The sequence below is a fragment of the Suncus etruscus genome, chromosome 9 (genome assembly GCF_024139225.1).
Source record: "Suncus etruscus isolate mSunEtr1 chromosome 9, mSunEtr1.pri.cur, whole genome shotgun sequence".
In the NCBI taxonomy this organism is placed as follows: domain Eukaryota; kingdom Metazoa; phylum Chordata; class Mammalia; order Eulipotyphla; family Soricidae; genus Suncus; species Suncus etruscus.
The window spans coordinates 100065213-100086009 of record NC_064856.1 but is presented as its reverse complement, the minus strand read 5'-3'; the positions used below and the strand labels follow the sequence as shown (position 1 = coordinate 100086009).

At 35.1% G+C, this 20797-nt stretch overlaps 3 protein-coding genes across 3 annotated transcripts; 2 read left to right on the top strand and 1 right to left on the bottom strand.

Moving 5' to 3' along the window:
- Positions 1 to 3018: 3018 nt before the first annotated feature.
- LOC126018692 (olfactory receptor 1038-like) lies at positions 3019 to 4075 on the top strand. The gene is made up of 2 exons (XM_049780791.1): positions 3019 to 3966; positions 4061 to 4075. Exons 1-2 carry the CDS (start codon positions 3019 to 3021, stop codon positions 4073 to 4075), a joined length of 963 nt encoding a protein of 320 aa, XP_049636748.1.
- Positions 4076 to 16641: 12566 nt separating this feature from the next.
- On the top strand, positions 16642 to 17607 carry LOC126018691 (olfactory receptor 1038-like). The gene has a single exon (XM_049780789.1). The coding sequence runs from the start codon at positions 16642 to 16644 to the stop codon at positions 17605 to 17607; it is 966 nt and encodes a 321-aa protein (XP_049636746.1).
- Positions 17608 to 19852: 2245 nt separating this feature from the next.
- LOC126018690 (olfactory receptor 5AL1-like) lies at positions 19853 to 20797 on the bottom strand. The gene has a single exon (XM_049780788.1). The coding sequence runs from the start codon at positions 20795 to 20797 to the stop codon at positions 19853 to 19855; it is 945 nt and encodes a 314-aa protein (XP_049636745.1).

Genomic DNA, 20797 nt, shown 5'->3' with positions numbered 1-20797 from the left:
GCTTGTTTTCCAATTGCCATTTTTTATTCCCAGAGTTATAATTTTCACTATTATTATTATTGTGGTCCCTTCTCTGTCTTAACAGCACTTCCCATCCATCATTTCTACTGTCTTTGATATTAGTTTTTTTTATGGATTTATTTTGTTATATTCAGCAAATGAGTGAGAAAATTTTATGCATTTCCCTCTCTAGGTAATAATACATTTTTCTCTATGCAGAGAAATGCCCTTATGTTAATTTTCAAAGAATATATATATATATCCAAATGTGTGTTTTTAATCTTTCATAAGCAAAGCAAACTCTTTAAAAAATAGTATAAAGAGACACATAGTTTGTTCTGAAACTATGTTGATAATCTAGTGGACAAACTAGAAATTACAGAGAATATCAGAAAACCAAATAAATTAAGTTGCTAATTATAACTAGCAAAAAAGCCTAAAATTGACACATTCATTTTATTTCTCAAAAATATGATTAGTCAGGCTAGAACATGGCTCTGTCTTGGACACAAAACTTGTTTGTATGAGACCCTTATTATAATTCCCAGAAACACACACAAATAGAAACACATACAGAGAAAAAACATGATATTTTCCTATTATATAGGTAAAACATGCAGGTTTTTATGATGTCTAATTAGTAGAAAGGATATAATTATTCATATTAAAATCTTAAAATATATCTATGGAGCTGGAGCATTAGTACAGCAAGGAGGTGACATGTCTTATATGTGGCAGGCATGATTTTGATCACTGGCATTACATATGGGCTCCTGAGCACCATCAAGAATAACCACCAAGAATATTGCTAGATGTAGACTAAAATCTGAAAAATAATATTAGAATATATGTATTTATTTATGTATACATAAATTTAAATTCATCAAAGTAACAAAATATGGCAATTGGTATAGTTGTGTTCAACTATTGAAATGCAGATGGGTTAAGATATGTAAAATTAAAGTTGACTTATTCAAACTCATAAGCAAGTAATAAAACCTAAAATTGATATAATCCTTTAATTGAACAGCAGTTTACCAGGAAATATATTATTATGCAATAATGTTCAGGTTTCTATTCTTTCACAGTAGCAAAATACATGGAAATCTTAGTGATCAATAAATTATAGCTTTAAAGTTTGTTTCTGAAATTATCAAAAATTTTATCTGAAGGGCCTGCACAATAGAGCCTTTGCCTTGCTAATCCAGAATGGACCTTTGTTTGATCCCCAGTGTCCTATATGGTTCCCTGAGCTAAGAGCAATTTCTGAGCACATAGACAGGACTGAGCGTTACAGTGTGTGGGCCCAAAAAAGCAAAAAAAAATTTTTTTTTATATGAGCCTAATGACCAAGAACAGATGAGTGGATAAAGAAACTGTGGTATATATCTACACAATAAAATATCACACAATCTTTAATGATTGGCAGTGACTAAATAAAATGATTTCATAGTGTGCATTTTGTACAGCAAAAAAAATATCACACAAATATTAGGATAAATTTAGTTATGAATTTGCTTATACATGATAAATATGGAGAGTATTATGTGTCAAAGGGAGAGAGAGATAGATATAGGATAATTATACTCATTTGTAAGAATTTATAAACAGACAGTACAATAATAATATTCTGAGACAATAGATAAGAGGGCCAGGAGAACTAGTTCATGGTAGAAAGCTTGAGACAAATAGGGTGGGGAATGCAGTTAGGGCAAAGAAGGGACCACTAGAACAATGAAAGTTTCAATTGATCACTCTGGACAAGAACTGATTTCTAAAAGGAGATAAAGTAATATGCTTGCTACCCCTTCACTAACAATATTGCAAACCATTGTGTCTAATAGGAAAATAATAGGAAGAGAGTGACAAACACACATACACACAAACACACACAGATGTCAGACACACAGAGATAGGCAGAGGAGAGGGCAGATAGGAGGGTAGGAGGAGAACTCGGGACATTGGTGGTGAAAAGTGTACACCAATAAAGCATATTGTACATTATTTAACTAAAACTTAATCATGGACAAATTTGTAACTGTAAAAAAATTGATCTCTATTATAAACAACTTTAAAAACATGGTGTTTTAAGATGTTTTAAGAAAGTAATTTTAAAATATAGAATTCTGTCAGAAACTGTAGGATATCTTTCAGGCCCAGAATACATACAAATTTATTATAGAACCACTTGTCAATACTATGTATTTATATATAACTATACATATTTTTAATGATATAAACCCATTTATAACTTTTTATACCCTAAAATATATTGCCAAAAGTGAAATTTACTTGATAAATGCTTGGCATATTCTAAATTTTAATATTTTAATATATCAATTCATATTAATGGAGAAAAATATTTACAAAGATATAGTTTAACATAAAGATAAAATTATTAGCTAATGTTTATTATTAAACAACTATCATCAAACTGTGTGTTTTAAGTAGAAAAAATAAAATTTTTATAACTCTGTTACAAATAATTGGATACTTCCCCAAATGGGGACTCATTTATATGTAATTTCTATACATCAAATACATCTTTCTTATCAATTAAGGTAAATACAAAAAAAGAACTGTTACAGTAAGTCATTTTGATATTTATAAGACTACAAGAAAATGCACATTATTGGGAAATAGGGACTATAAATACAATTTCATATAAGCTACATATTTTGGTGTTGTCATGTTTATTTTTGTATAGAAAATAGAGTCATCAACTATGCTAAAGTATTTGTGTTTGTTGGTTTTGTGTTCTCTCTCAGATATTTGACTTCTCACCAACATACATCCAACATTTCAGAACAAACAATAGCTTCAGGAGATTATTCAAGATCTCTTTGGTGGAAGAATGGCATGACATTATAAGCTACATTTTATGTTTTGCTCACAGACAACATGATTCAAGAAGAATAGTTACCCATAATCACAGACTTTCTACCTTGGCAGGAGTCAGAGAAAGTGTCCTTAGCACTCTTTGATGTGCAGCTAAACTTATCAAATATGCCAGAACAGATGGCTGAAGAAAACATCACTTATGTCACTGAATTTATTCTTAAAGGAATAACAGACAGACCGGAACTCCAAGCCCCATGCTTTATATTATTTTTCATCATCTATTCAGTCACAGTGGTAGGGAACCTGGGACTGATCACTGTAATCAGGATAGATAGCAGACTTCACACCCCAATGTACTTCTTCCTGAGTCATTTAGCCTTTGTGGATGTTTGTTACTCTTCTGCAATCACGCCCAAGATGATGATGAATTTTGTGGTGGAACAAAACACTATACCTTTTTATGCATGTGCAACTCAGCTGGGCTGTTTTCTTACCTTCATGATCACTGAGAGTTTCCTTCTGGCTTCCATGGCCTATGATCGCTATGTGGCCATCTGCAGTCCCCTACATTATACAACACTGATGTCCAAATCCGTCTGTATTCGACTAGTGGCAGTTCCCTATATCTACAGCTTTCTGGTTGCTCTATTCCACACCATTGTTACCTTCCGTCTAACCTACTGTGGTCCCAATGTCATTAATCATTTCTATTGTGATGATCTTCCTCTCCTGGCATTGTCCTGCTCAAACACACACATCAAAGAAATTCTCATCTTTGCTTTTGCTGGTTTCAATATGATCTGTTCTTCTTCTATTGTTCTAACCTCCTACATCTTCATCATTGCTGCTATCCTGAAGATCCGCTCTAACCAGGGTCGCCGCAAGGTCTTTTCTACCTGTGGATCTCATATGATGGCTGTCACAGTTTTCTATGGGACATTGATTTTTATGTACCTCCAGCCTAAATCTAACCATTCCTTGGACACAGACAAAATGGCATCTGTATTTTATACAGTGGTCATCCCCATGTTGAACCCCTTAATCTATAGCCTAAGAAATAAAGAAGTGAAAGATGCCTCCAAAAAGGCACTGGAAAAGGTGTGTGCATCTTTAAATATATTAAAAGTGGATGCAAAATAACAGTAAATATATTATTTGTTACACAGGAAGAATAAATGTAACTTTTACCTGTTTTACTTTTTTGCAATTACTTTTCCAGGGATTGAAACTGTGACTTATTTAAACTATCTGGAATTTTTGTTTTGTTTTGTTTTGTTTCATTTGGGGCCAAATCTGAAATACTCAGGTATTAGTTACTCTTTTGTGACCCACAATTATTGCTGGTAAACTCAGGGGACCGCAGGAGATGCAAGAGATCACAATTTGTCTTCCTATGCAAGGCAAATGCACTAAACACTGTCCTATCGCTTCAGCCCAGAGATCTGAACATTTTCTACAATATTCTTGCAAAGACAATATCATTCTGAGCCCTATTTATGCCATTACACTTGTGACTTACTCACAATAAAAGACATGTATATTTATTTCAATAGTATAATAAAAAATCTTTTTTCAGTACTTCAATCCCAGAATGCTTGAATTTGAATGCACTTCTTTCCTTTATTATTCTATAGCCTTGGACAATATTTCTTCAGTCTTGCGACAAGCTTTTCAATATTTAATTATGGGGTTCTATTCCTGAGTTGTTTTCAGCACTAAAATTCATTTTCACTGACATTTTGAAGCACTATGCCTGATTCATAAACATATTGTTTGTTATATACATGTTCATATTATATCAATAAAGATGAAATTTTTGATTTTCAGAGGCTTAAGATAAAGCCTGCTTAGAGTTACTTAAAATTATTGAAGGACTCAGAAATCAAAGCATGCAAATTCTAAATACAGATTCAAGTTTACTTCATGTTGTGAGCACGTATGTGTTCGGTCCACCTAGTTGTGCTCCATGCTCACTACTAGGGAACATATGACATGCTGGATTTCATTCCAGATTTGCCTTTTGCAGTGCAAGTACATTACCTCCATCCTAAATTTCTCAATACTACAGATATTAACAAGGAGGTTAATATAAAAGTTATTTTTATTTATAAGCACACCTATCTGCCTGTCTTCTGTGCTGTGCTCCATTTTCGGCCTGATTTCTTCCTGTGTGTGGCTCATCTGAGGATGGCTCGCCTTCCCCTGGAGCCTTTCCTAGAGGTGAGTTTACAAGCCCAGAAAGGATAGAGCCAGAGGAGCACGGCACCTCTGCTTCGCTTCCCAGCCGTGCACGTCATTTAACCAATGAATACAACCACAACACGCAGAAAAACCCACAATACAAGTGTGACAAAGGGGAAACAACACAGACCAGCGCCAGACATAGAGAATGATGATGGCAACTCTGATGACTTGAACATGACCAACCAACTAGTCAGTCTCTCAGATAAGGAGTTTAGAGTCGCAATATGGAAGATGTTCAAAGAACTCAAAGAAAGTATAGAAGAGAACACTAATAAGAATCAAGAGAATATGACAGTGAAACTGTTTGGTCAGTACCAAGGAACATTTCCTTGAAAAGTTTAAAAGCCCAACCAAGTTCTGCCCTAAGTCCAGTGAGCACAATGTTCCACAAGTTTCCACAAAATACAGTGACTGGCATTCTTTTCTTATGAAAAATGCACACTCAGTCTTGCGGCTTAGACTCAGGCAAAGTGTTCCTGTTCCCTCATTTCTAGCTACAGGCTATTGTTTCCAACTGCTGCTCTGCTTCAGCAGCCATGGCTGCTGCCTGCAACTGTTCTGTCTCACTCTGGATAGCACTGGGGGTCACCTGCTTCCTTTCACTGTGCATATTGTTCTCGTGCCTTTTCAGATCTGACACCTTGGCAAATGCCTTGGTGCAGGAGCCACACACAAAAGTTTTTTTCTCCTCTGTGTCTTCGTTCATGATCTTTGAGGTGGGACTTGTGCTTGAAGGCTTTGTCACACATATGGCATGCAAAGGTCTTTCATTACTATGAACTCTCTCATGCTTCTTTAAGTCTGGAGCACGGATAAAATGATTTCCCCGCACACCTCACAACTGTAGGGCTTATATCCTGTGTGAATTTTTTAGAAGTGAGAGACTTCTATTCCTTTGTTACTCCCTCTCTATCCTTATGGTGCGGGCAAGCACATCGCACAGAGTGATAATTGAGTAAATTGATTTCCTAATCATCGTGACAATTTGTGACTTATGGGAATAATAGCATTTTAAATCATAAAAGTAACTTAATGTCGATACAGAAAATACTGCTGGGTGGTTGACCAAAAACATTGCACAGATGTGAAAACAAGTTCTAGAAATGCAGAGTGATCTTAGGTTTAAAGTTGGTTTGTTAGTTTTATGGGACACTTTTTTTTTTCATTGATCTTGTGAACAAATAATGTTGCTTTGCTGAAGTGTTTCTTCATTTTGATTGCCCATCCCTAAACCCAAAAGATTAGGTGATGAGTCCCAAAGACTGAGCACATCCTTGGGGGTGTTGTGGGGGTGGAGTAGGGGTGGGGGCTTGGTTTTCACTGTCTTCTTTGGTTTAGGCTTTGTTACTTTGTCACAAAAAAGCTTGTGAACTGGCCCTGTGGTGAGTGGAATAGAAAAGGTAGGAAGAAAAGCAAATGTTTCCATATTTTCAACAGCTCCAAGATTCCTAATCAAAATAATTCTTAACTGACTTGAAATTGGATTTCTAGGATCAAAATATGCTTTTGATCCATTTGTATAATTTCACAGAATGCCATCAAATTGTGGGGCTCTTGACAACACACGATTTATCTAGCAGGAGATGCACTATCCTTACTTAATTTAACAAGTTTCAAACCTTAAATGTGTAAATAGTATAGATATGTTTGTCTTATGTATTTCAAGTAAAAGTAGAGAGCTGCACTTTTTTGTACATTTGGATTAAAATAACCTGTCAGCAGCAAACATCAGACTGTTTTAAACCAATATTAAAGATTGTCAGACCAAAAAAAAAAAAAGAATCAAGAGAATATGAAGATAGAAATAAGAAAACTCTAAACTAAAATTTCAGGTCAAATAAGAGGTCTGAAAAATTTAGTAGATGAATTGAAGAAAAACATGGTTGAGCTTTCCCACGGGTTAACAGCAGCTGAGGATAAAATTAGTACACTTGAAGATGAGATGAATAACAATTCCATACAGCAGAAGAAATTGGAAAAAAGCCTTAAAGCAAATGATCAAACTATGGAAAAATTACTCAAAAAATGGGAACAGATGAAAATAGAAGTCTATGATAATAAGCTTAACAGAAACAACTTAAGAATCATTGGAGTCCCAGAGACCAGGAAGAAAATCTCCAGGAAGAATCAACGGTCAGGAACATCATTAAAGAGAAACTACCAGAGCTAATGAATACATGCGATCAAATCTTGCATGCCCAAAGAGTACCAACTAAAAGAGACCCCAGAAAAACACCCCAAGATACATCCTAATCACAATGATGAATCCCACAAATAGAGACAGAATTCTGAAAGCAGCAAGATCGAAAAGAGAAATTACATTCAAGGGAATATCCTTGAGATTTACTGCAGACTTGTCACCGGAAACACTCAAGGCCAAAAGGCAGTGGTGGGACATAGTGACAAAAATCAATTAAATAAATGCTTCGCCTAGAATACAGCACCCAGCAAAACTCACTTTCAAATTTGAAGGAACAATACATGGTTTCACAGACAAACAACAGCTCAGAAACTTTACAGACTCAAAACCATTCTTAAAAGAAAAACTGAACGGCCTACTTTCAGACAAGACTGACCAACAGACACACCAAACTTCCATATAAAGATGGCACCAACTCCCAGGACAATTCTTTCTTTCAATGTCAATGGACTAAATGCACCAGTTAAGAGACATAGAGTGGCTAAATGGATCAAAAGACTCAATCCAACCTTCTACTGCCTACAAGAAATGCACCTGAATAGTAAGAACAAACATAGACTCAAAATAAAAGGCTGGAGGAAAATCATCCAAGCAAACAACACCCATAAAAAAGCTGGAGTGGCCATACTAATATCAGATAATGCAAAGTTTATACTTAGGAAAGTTGTAAGAGACAAAGATGGACATTTTGTATTAATCAAGGGATACATACAGCAGGAAGAAATCACTCTCCTAATGAGGGGCCAGCAAAATATTTAATAAATTTGTTGACAAATCTGAAAATAATATCAATAACAACACAATAATTGTGGGAGACTTCAACACAGCATTGTTAACACTTGACAGGTCAACCAGACTGAAACCCAACAAGAATATATTAGACCTGAAAAGAGAAATGGAAGATAGAGGCCTAGTAGATATATAAAAGACACTTCACCCCCAGAAGCCTGGATACACATTATTCTCTAATGTACATGGGACATTCCCCAGGATAGACTACATGCTAGCACATAAAACATACCTCCTTAATATCAAGAGGATAGAAATCTTGCAGGCTACCTTTGCTGACCACAAGGCCCTGAAATTATATGTGAACTACAAAGGGACACAGAAGAAATACTTAAATACCTGGAAGTTAAACAGCCTAATACTGAATAACCAGTGGGTCCGAGATGAAACCAAAGAGGTAATCAAAACCTTCCTAGAAACAAATGACAATGGAGACACAAACTATCAGAACCTATGGGACACAGCAAAAGTGGTACTGAGAGGAAAATTCATAGCTTTGCAAGCACACATCAAGAAAGAAGAAGGGGCATACCTGAATAGTTTAATGATGCAGCTCATAGAATTAAAAAGTACTCAACAAAAGGACCCAAAAATAGGGATACAGAAGGAAATAACAAAGCTGAGAGCAGAAATCAATGAAGTGGAAACCTGAAAAACCAAAAGATCAACAAAAGCAGAAGTTGGTTCTTTAAAAAAATAAACAAGATTGATAGATCACTGGCAAAACTAACAAAGAAAGAGAGAGAGAGAGAAAATTGATAACTCGTATTAGGAATGAAAAAGGAGAGATGACTACTGATATGGTAGAGATCCAAATGGTAATCAGAAATTACTTTGAGAAACTCATCATGTACGAAGGTAAAATCCAAATGAACGAAAGACCTCGATATCAGACCTGAAACCATAAGATACATAGAACAACACGTAAGTAAAACACTCCAGGACATTGAGAGTAAAGGCATCTTCAAAAAGGAAACTGCACTCTCCAAGCAAGTGAAAGCAGAGATTAACAGATGGGAATATATTAAACTGAGAAGCTTCTGCACCTCAAGAGAAATAGCACCCAGGATATAAGAGCCCCCTCACTGAGTGGGAGAAACTATTCACCCAATAAACATCAGATAAGGGGCTAATCTCCAAAATATACAAGGCACTGACAGAACTTTACAAGAAAAAAACATCTAATCCCATCAAAAAATGGGGAGAAGAAATGGACAGACATTTTGACAAAGAAGAAATACAAATGGCCAAAAGACACATAAAAAAATGCTCCACATTACTAATCATCAGGTAGATGCAAATCAAAACAACTATGAGGTACCACCTCACACCTCAGAGATTGGCACACATCACAAAGAATGAGAACAAGTAGTGTTGGCGGGGATGTGGAGAGAAAAGAACTCTTATCCACTGCTGGTGGGAATGCCGTCTAGTTCAACCTTTATGTAAAACAATATGGAGATTCCTCCAAAAACTGTAAATTGAGCTTTCATACGACCCAGCTATACCACTCGTAGGAATATACCTTAGGAACACAAAAATACAATACAAAAATCCCTTCCTTACACCTATATTCATTGCAGCACTATTTACCATAGCAAGACTCTGGAAACAGCCAAGATACCCTTCAACAGATGAATGGCTAAAGAAACTGTGGTAAGGGGCTGGAGAGATAGCATGGAGGTAAGGCGTTTACCTTTCATGCAGAAGGCCATCGGTTCGAATTCCGGCGTCCCATATGGTCCCCCGTGCCTGCCAGGAGCGATTTCTGAGCATGGAGCCAGGAAAAACCCCTGAGCACTGCTGGGTGTGACCCAAAAACCAAAAAAAAAAAAAAAAAAAAAAAGGAAAAAAAAGAAACTGTGGTACATATACACAATGGAATATTATGCAGCTGTCAGGAGAGATGAAATCATGAAATTTTTCTATACATGGATGTTCATGGAATCTATTATGCTGAGTGAAATAAGTCAGAGAGAGAGAGAGAGAAAGACGCAGAATGGTCTCACTCATCTATGGGTTTTAAAAAAAATGAAAGACATTCTTGCAATAACATCTTTCAGACACGAAAGAAAAAGAGCTGGAAGTAACAGCTCACCTCAGGAAGCTCACCACAAAGAGTGATGAGTTTAGTTAGAGAAATAACTACATTTTGAACTATCCTAATAAGAATATACGAGGGAAATAGAAAGCCTGTCTAGAATACAGGCAAGGGTGGGTGGGGAGGAGGGAGATTTGGAACATTGGTGATGGGAACGTTGCACTGGTGATGGGTGGTGTTCTTTACATGACTGAAATCCAAACACAATCATGTATGTAATCAAGTTTTTTAAATAAAAAAATAATAAACATATGGAAAAAATGAAATAAAATATTAGAAAAACAATCTTTAAAATGATTAAAATTCATGACTCTTGTTGAGTCATAAATCCCAAGAGTTAGGAGTAGTTAATAACTACTTAACAGATTTTTCCATAAATTTATTTGATTTAACAATCAATTTTGTATACATTTGTATGATTTAAATAAAACATGTCAGTATACTGGAAATAATTTCTCAATAAAAAACAGAAACTATAAAAAATAAAAAAAGAAATGTAAGTAATATGAAAAGTTCTAGGTTAAATGTGTTGAAATACAAATTCATTTCTAGCTGCTAAAAGAGAACACCTTTTAGTAAAGATGAATTTTATTTTCGTGCCTATTAATTCATCTTTGAATTTACTAAAATTTGTCTTAGGAATATAGCATCACAAACCAAGGAGTTCATGTACCAAACAGTATCATCACTAACATTATAAATTTATTCACCTTTTGCAAATTGAATCTTCAAATAATTTGTCTCTTGGCCTTTCCTGCTACATTTTGGATAACCACTATCTTATAATCAGTCTAAGAGTTATTTCCATGTTTTAATTAGTTTGTTCTATTTTTTGTTTTCCAATTATTATCTTTTCTCTAATCTATTTCACTTACCACAATTCACTCAAATTCCATCTATGTTTACTATTTTTTCTCAGATTATAGCTTTATCAATCCAAATGATAAATATGTATCCTCTTCATATTCTGAAATGAAAATTAAACTTAACAGTTGAAACCTCCTTATATTTTTTAGCCCCACCATCCACCACATTATTTATTTTTTAATTTTTTTAAAATAATATATTTAAGCACCATGATTACAAACATGTTTGTAGTTGGGATTGAGTCATAAAAAGAACACTCCCCTTCACCTATAATCCCACCACCAATACCCCCCCATCTCCCACCTCCCCCACACCCTGCCTGTATTTGAGACAGACATTCTATTTCTCTCATTCGCTATCATTGTCATAATAGTTAGTATAGTTATTTCTTTAATTGCACTCACCACTTTGTAGTAAGCTTTATATTGTGGGTCCCTCCTTCTTACCTCATGTCTATTGTCTTTATTATATAATATAGTATTTTATTTTTATAAATCCCCCTTGTTTGATAGGTAGACTTGAAATATGATAGTTCCAGTATATTGAAAACTAATTATTTTTTGAAATTCCCAATTTGTCTAGTTCATCTTTGTGAGAACTTGTAAAATCACTGTTAGAGCTTCAAAAATCTCTAGAGATTTATGCTGAGACCCGAAGGGATATAGAAACTAATAAATCATCCAAACAACTTCAGAATGAGCTTATTGAAAGTCAGGATCACTTCAAGGCAGGTGAGTCAGATGGGGATTTGGATATGAAGAGAATCACCAACACTCTACCCTTGAACTAAAATCCCATTTAGAAACCTCTCTACATAGTGAATTTTAGTAGACAATGAAATAAGTCTACATTTAGATACAATACCACAAATATCCATACATTTTCTACTTTTTCAGCATCTGTTTGCCAGTACAATTTGAAAGACAGATATTTGTAATAAAGCATTGTTTTCTTCTATCTCCAAAAATTCTCATTCTACTTCTTTTCTTTTCACATACATTTTTAAATGTGCTTTTATTGAGTTAGCTGTATATTTTCTTGGATCATTCCTCTTTCTACAATAGTACCAATATAGAGAGCTGATACTCGAGATCAGTGGAGGAGAGCTATAATGGTAATGATATTTTCTCGCAAATTCAAAGTTGAGTCACAAAAATACCCTTATACGTATTGCCAGTAACTGTAGTTTTCTTCTCATTTAATTTGTCTTTGCAAATATCAGCAGTAATATAAACATGAACATTTCCCTCATTAAAAGAGAGAAAAAGAAAATCTATTGATAACTTATTTTCTAATAATTATTTTTGAGAAATATTTAGTTTTTAGCAGATCTCTAAAGCAATCAGCTGTAAACCTCTTTCTCAAAACTGACCTTCATGTTTAATGTATCATTTGTACCTGTTTGGAAATACAGAAAAAAAACATCAGATCCAAAGAAATTCCCATGTCATTAATATTTAGAATACTGGGTGAGTCTTATGACCTGTTTGCTAGGTTAAGAGAGGAAATGAGTTTATGAATCCTGAGAAGAAAGATGCTTAAATAGGAAAATTCATGTAAATCCTGCATGATAAAAATAAATTTATAAGTGACTCAATCCTTGATGTCATCATTAATACTTCATCAATAGAGAGATAAGAATGTTCTCCAAGACCATGTTCTTCCATATTACTGAACTCATTTTTAGTTATTTTAAATAAATTACTATGAGGTACAGTGTTAAAAGTCATCAACAGTTTAATTTCAGTCATATAATGTTTCAACACCTTCCCTTTATCAGTGTTAATTGCCACCACCAATTTCCTCAATTACCCTCCATCATCCAGCCCCTTCCCCAACCCCCTCCCCAGCCTGCCTCTATGGCAGAAACTTTTTTTTTCTGTTCCTCTTTTTCCTTTAGGCACCATGACTATAATATTATTACTGAAGAGCTATGATGCATATCACTTTGCGTTTTTCAATACCTATTTATTACCCAGGGTGACCTTTTCCAGCTATTATTGTCATAATGGTTCCTTTTCTATCTTATCTGCATGTCACACCCATCATTTCTATTACCTTTGGGTATTATTTTTTTACTGTGAATTTATTTTTTTTATATCTGTCAAATGAGTACTATCTTTTATACCTTTTCTTCTTCTTCTGAAAATTTTATTTCTATACAAAGAATTGTCCTTTTGTTAATTTTCAAAGTATAGACATATTCAAAGCTGTATCTCTAATTCTTCATAAGCAAATAAATATCTTTAAACATTTTTATAAAGTGAATTAGAATTTTCTCTGAAATTATGTTGTGAATCTCAGTGGACAATCTAGATATTATAGAGATGTTTGAAAATTAATTAACTTAATTTGCTATTGGTAACTATCCAAAAGGATAAAAATGGCACTTAAAGGGCTGGAGAGATAGCATGGAGGTAAGGCATTCGCCTTTCATGCAGAAGGTTGGTGATTCAAATCCCGGCATCCCATATGGTCCTCTGAGCCTGCCAGGAGCGATTTCTGAGCATTGAGCCAGAAGAAACTCCTGAGCACTGCTGGATGTGACCCAAAACAACAACAAAAAAAGACACTTAAAATTTTTATTTCTCAAAAATGTATATAGTCAGTCTGAAAATGTCTCTGTTATGGACAAAATCCTTGCATGTCTGAGGCCCTCAGTTTGATTCCCAGAAACACACACACACAGATAGAGAAAAAAAACAGTATTTTTCTTATTATATTGGTAAAACATACAGTAATTTTTATGAAATTTAATTATTACAAGGAATATAAATCTTTTTTTTTGGTTTTTGGGCCACACCCAACAGTGCTCAGGGGTTACTCCTGGCTGTCTGCTCAGAAATAGCTCCTGGCAGGCACGGGGGACCATATGGGACTCTGGGATTTGAATCAACCACCTCTGGTCCTGGATTGACTGCTTGCAAGGCAAACGCCGCTGTGCTATCTCTCCGGGCAACAGGAATATAGTTTTTATATTAAAATCGTGGAATATATCTGTGGGTTTGGAGCATCAGTACAGTAGGTAGGTCAAGTATCATATAATAGCAGACATAATTTTGATCCCTGACATCACATATGGGCTCCTGAGCACCACCAAGAGTAAGTGCTGAATATTGCTAGATAGGGATCAAAATCTGAAAAAAAAAAATTGAAATGTATCTGTAACTACATAAATTTAAATTAATCAAAGTAGCATAGTATGGTGATTGGCAGTTGTGATCAACTACTGAAATGCAGATTATATATATGAAAATAAAGTTGACCATGTTCAGACCTCATAAGTAAGTAATTAAAACATTTAGAAAATCATTTAATTAAACTGCAATTTATCAGAAAATATAGTGTTGCACCATAACATTCAGGCTTCTGTTTTTTCACATTAGCAAAATACATGGGAAACAGTGATCAATAAATTATAGTTTTAAAGATTGTTTCTAAAATTATCAGGAATCTTATTCTAACCCAATGCCCAAGAACAGATAAGTGGATAAAGAAACTGTGGTACATCTACACAATGGAATACTATATAGCTGCTAGAAAAAATTAAGTCATGAAATTTATTTATACATGAATGGATCTGGAGTGTATTGTGCTAAGTGAAATGTGTCAGAGGAAGAGAGAGAGTCTTAGAATAATTACACTCATTTCTGAGAATTTACAAAAAGATAGTATAATAATAATATTCAGCGACAATCGACATGAAGACCAGAAGGACCAGTCCATGGCAGGAAGCTTGCTACAAATAGTGGGAGAGTGCAGTTAGGACAGAGAAGGGACCACTATGACAATGAGAGTTGCAAGTGATCTCTCTGAACAAGAACTGGGTGCTGAAAGGAGATAAAATAATCTGCTACCCCTCCACTAACAATATTGTAAACCACAATGTCTAGAATGAAAAGAAAAGGGAGTGAGTGAGAGAGAGAAGAGAGAGAGAGAGAGAGAGAGAGAGAGAGAGAGAGAGAGAGAGAGAGAGAGAGAGAGAGAGAGAGAAATGTCTGCCCCAGAGGCAGATTTGGGGAGGACATTCAGGAAACTAGAATATAGGTAATGGAAATGTTCACTAGTGAAAGGTGTTACATATTATATGACTAAATTTAACCATGAACAAGAGAGAGAGAGAGAGAGAGAGAGAGAGAGAGAGAGAGAGAGAGAGAGAGAGAGAGAGAGAGAGAGAGAGAGAGAGAGAGGAGAGAAATGTCTGCCCCAGAGGCAGATTTGGGGAGGACATTCAGGAAACTAGAATATAGGTAATGGAAATGTTCACTAGTGAAAGGTGTTACATATTATATGACTAAATTTAACCATGAACAAGTTGGTAACTGTGAAAAAATAGATGGTATTATAAACAACATAGTAACCACAGTGTTTTAATAAAGTAATTAAAATTGTATTTTTGACACTGTGGAATTTTTTAGGTCCAGAATACAAACAAAATTTATGATGAATCATGCTCAATAACTATATATACATAAATTTACATATAACTGTCTTATGATTTGGCCAGAGTGATAGCACATTAGGCAAGGCATGTGACCAACCCAGGTTTGATCTTCTTCATCCTTGAGACTGCCAGAAGTGAAAACAGAGCCATAACACCTGAGCATCACTGGCTATGGCCCCAAACCCAAAATAAAAATGTTTATGATTTATTATATTCTTAAAATATATTGTTAAACCCGAGATCTGCTTGAATAAGTATATGCATATGCTAAATTTTAAATTCTTGATGTACTTATTCATAGTATGGAGAAATATACCTATTTACCAAGATGTATTTCAAAACAAAGATCATCTGATGAAATAATAATGTTTAACATTAAAAAGTTATCAAATTTCGGTTTTCACATAAAAATTAATTTGTTTATAACTGCTGTAATTGAATATTTTCCAATTTGGAAACTAATTTTATTTATTTATTTAATTATTTTTGGATTTTGAACCACACCCGGTGACGCTCAGGGATTAATTACTCCTGGGTATGTGCTCAGAAATTGCCTATGGCTTGGGGGAACATATGGGATGCCGGGGTATCGAACTGCAGTCCGAACTAGGCTAGCGTGTGCAAGGCAGATGCCTTATGCCCTGAGCCACTGCTCCGGCCCCTGGAAACAAATTTTAATGTAGCTTCTGTGGTATTGGGTACTTTTTCCATCCAATTTATGAAGAAATATGAGAAAATCACTAAGTTACATAAATTATTTTGATATTTTTAAGACTATAAGGAAATACACATAATTGAAAAATAGGGACAATAAATATAATTTCACATGACCTACATATTTTGGTGCTATCATATTTATCTCTGCAAGAAAAGACAATTAGCAAACACATGAAATATTTTGTGTTGTTTCAAGTTCTCTCTCAAATATTTGAGTTCTCACCAGTATCCTCCCAATGTATCAGAGCAAACAAATGCTGAAGGACACTATTCTAGATGCCCTTGGTGCAATAATGGCATGAAAGTTTAAAGCTAAGTTTTAATTTTGCCCACAGATAACATGATTCAAGAAGAATAGTCACACAATATCACTGACCCCTCTCCCTTGGAAGGGGTCAGGGAAAGTGTCCTTTGCACTCTTCAACCTGCAACTAATAGATGGCTGAATTGAACATCACTTATGTCACTGAATTCATTCTCAAGGGAATTACAGACCAACCAGAACTCCAAGCCCCATGCTTTGTGTTATTTCTAATCATTTATTCAGTCACAGTGGTAGGCAACCTGGGACTGATCACTGTAATCAGGGTAGACTCCAGACTCCACACGCCAATGTACTTCTTCCTGAGTCACCTAGCCTTTGTAGATGTTTGTTATTCTTCTGCAATCACGCCCAAGATGATGATGAATTTCGTGGTGGAACAAAACACTATACCTTTCTATGCATGTGCAACTCAGCTGGGCTGTTTCCTCACTTTCATCATCACTGAGAGTTATCTTCTAGCGTCTATGGCCTATGATCGCTATGTGGCCATCTGCAGTCCCCTACATTATACAACACTGATGTCCAAAACAGTCTGCATTCAACTAGTGGCAATTCCCTATATCTACAGCTTTCTGGTTGCTCTATTTCAAACCATCATTACCTTTCATCTAACCTATTGTGGCCCCAATATAATTAATCATTTTTACTGTGATGACCTTCCTCTCATGGCATTGTCCTGCTCAGACACACACATCAAAGAAATTCTCATGTTTGTCTTTGCTGGTTTCAATACGATCTGTTCATCCTCCATTGTTCTTACCTCCTACATCTTCATTATTGTTGCCATTCTAAAGATCCGCTCTAACCAGGGTCGCTGTAAGGTCTTTTCTACCTGTGGATCCCACATAGTGGCGGTCACAGTGTTCTATGGAACAGTAATTTTTATGTATCTTCAACCTGAATCAAACCATTCCTTGGACACAGACAAAATGGCATCTGTCTTTTATACAGAGGTCATTCCCATGCTGAACCCCTTAATCTATAGCTTAAGGAATAAAGAAGTAAAAGATGCAGCAAAAAGGACATTAGCAAAGGTGTATGCATCTTTAAAGATGTTAAAAATGAGGGCAATATTATAGTAAATAATAAATATAAGCTTAATTACATAAAAATCATAAATTAAACTTTACTGATTGCTTTTTTTTCTCAAAAAAATTTAAGCACTCATAATGTGACTGCTATTTCAACACATCTGAATGTTTTCTTTTTTGTTTCATTTTGTTTTTTTTTTGGGGGGGGGTACCCTGTGTCACTCAGGTCTCTGTGTTCAGAAATTATTCCTAGCAGGCTCAGGCAACATATTGGATCTCGGGGATCAAACTATGATCCTCTGGTGCAAGGAAAGCACCCTACTTACTATGCTATCACTCTAGCCCTGAGACCTGGTCATTTTCTGCAAAAATCTTGCAAATACAGTATCATTTGGATGCCTATTAAGGCCATCACATTGGTGACCAATTTCTGAATCTGTGCTCAAATATGAACAGGAATTTAAATAAAAGATAGATATGCATATTTATCCCAAGAAAATAAGAAAAAAAGTCTTTGCTTAAACTGAGGACACTGTAACCCAGATTGCCTAAATTGAATGCCACTTCTTGCCTTTATTAATCTGCAGCCTTGGGCAATATTTCTCCAATGATGTGACTATCTTTCCAATATTGGGTTATGGGGTTCAATTTAGTGTTGTTTTGAACACTAAAATTCAATATTGTTGACATGCTTGGAACAAGATATGTGATAATAAGTGTAATGTGTTATATTCATGTTCATTGTAAGTAAATAAAGATGAATATCTTGACTTTCAAAGACTTAAAATACAGCCTATTAATAGTTTTCCCACATGAAAGCAACTGAAGCACTTAGAATAGTCTTATGTGATAAAATTGAAGTAACCTCGTGAAGTGGGAGATTTTTGACTTGGGGCCTCAGTTACTTATAAATTATTGACGTTCACAGAAATCAAAGCACAAGAATTCCATATACAAGTTCTAGTTTTCTTAATGTTGTTTGCAATTATGTTTTAGGGCCACCTGGCTGAGCTCCAGTCTTACTGTTAAGGAACATCTGAGGTGCTAGATTTAAATCTAGCTTGGCCACTTACAATGCAAGCACATTTTTCCAGACCCAATTTAACAAAGAGGATATTAACAAAGAAGATACTATATAATGATGTTTTCTTGACTTTACTAGATCATTGTTATATTTAAAAGAATATCATTTATAAGAGCTCATGCTATAAGTAAATTAATTTAATGCACTTGACATCTGTTTGATTAAAAATAAGTGTAGGTTTTGGTGTCATTTATTTCTATTCAGTCTAAAATTAATGACTCAAATGCTATTTTGACATTTAAAAATGATTATCTATGTAAACTTTAGATATATAAACTACCTTTGATCAAATGTCAAATTTCTCAGTGTGACACAGAAGGCAGAAAAAAATCTCCTCTCTTCCATTATTTTGTTTATCTGTGATTGCGTGGTCAAAAAATTAAAATATTTATTCCAGGAGCCTAGGACATAACTCAATGGGCAGAATGCCTGAACTATATAAGGCGAACCCTGACTCTATTTCTGGATCACATGGTCCATCAAACATACCAAGAGAGGTGCCCTAGTACCAACCTAGGACTAGTTTCTGAGCACAACCAGGTATGGATGTGACAAATTAAAATATGTTCTTTCCTCACTTATATTGTCTCTCTTTTTATTTATCTCTCTTACTCACACACACAGACACATGTTCACACAATTCTTTCCTCTTTTCTCCTGTTACCATTGAATAACTAATGTTTACAATGTGTCACTGGCAATGAGGAATCTGATTATATTTCATCTCTGCATAGGATGAAACAAAAATCTCTCAATTCTAAAAATCATAAACTCACACCTATGTTCATAGTAAAATTAAGTAAATTATCCAGGATATGAAAATTTTTTAAATGTCCAAGAATTAATAAAGGATAATAAATGAAATCAAGAGATAAACAAAATACCTGATGATCTTACTTCTCTGTGGAATACAGAGAAGCCAAACAAAAGAATAGACAGTAATCTTTGATAATAAACCTTGAGTTATAATTGAGGAATTGAGATTACCTAGAATTGGTAGTGAGGGAAGAAAAATAAGAGGCTAACTATAAAGAATATAAGGATCTTGGCGAGGGGTCTTGGGCACTTTACTGGTTGTTGGTGGTTAAAAGTTCTGTAACTTTACACACTAAAGCCATTTACAGTAATATTGTTACATCAGCATTTCCTAAAATAAATACAATTTTTAAAAAATAATTAAAGTAAGGACTGTTGTATCTTGTTCCCATTTCAGTTATTTGAATTCCAGGCAGAACTTTTAATAATTCTTTTTAGAGCACTTTTGACTTCCTGATTTCTCAAGCTATAGATTAATGGGTTTAGCATGGGAATCACGATGACATAAAACACCGAAGCAAATTTATCTGTGTTCAGTGAGTGACTCTGCTTAGGCAGGAGGTACATAAAAATAATTGTGCCATAGAAGATTGCAATAGAGGTCAGGTGAGAAGCACAGGTGGAAAAGGCTTTTTTCCTTCCTTCCGCTGACTTCATTCTCAGAATAGCAAAGAGGATGAAGATGTAAGAAATCATCACTGTTAATAGAGAGCAAACAGTGTTGAAGCCAGCAATGATCAGCAGCATCCATTCTTTGACAAGCGTGTCCGAGCAAGCCAGAGCCACCAAGGGAACATCATCGCAGTAGAAGTGGTTGACCAAGTTGGAGTCACAAAAAGACATATGGAAGGTGACAGCCATTTGTGCTACCCCCACAGCGAAGCCGTAGATGTAAGTGCTCACGATCATTTGATAACAGAGTTTCTTTGGCATGAGGATGACATAGAGTAAAGGATTGCAAATGGCGACATAGCGATCATAAGCCATGATGGAAAGCAAAAACATTTCACACACTACAAACGTGATAAAACAGCACACCTGAATGGCACATGCATAGAAAGTTATGTTTTTAATTTCACGCATAAGATTCACCAAAGTGTTTGGAGTGACAGAAGAGGTCAGAGAAAAGTCCACAAAAGCTAGGTGGCTAAGAAAAAAGTACATGGGTGTGTGAAGCTGGGTACTGAGTTGGATTAACACAATTAAACCAAGATTTCCCAGGACACTAGTTAAATAGATTACCAGTAACACACCAAAGAGAATGAACTGAAGCTCTACATTGTCTGTGAGTCCCACAAGAATAAATTCAGAAAATATTGAATAATTCCCTTTGGCCAT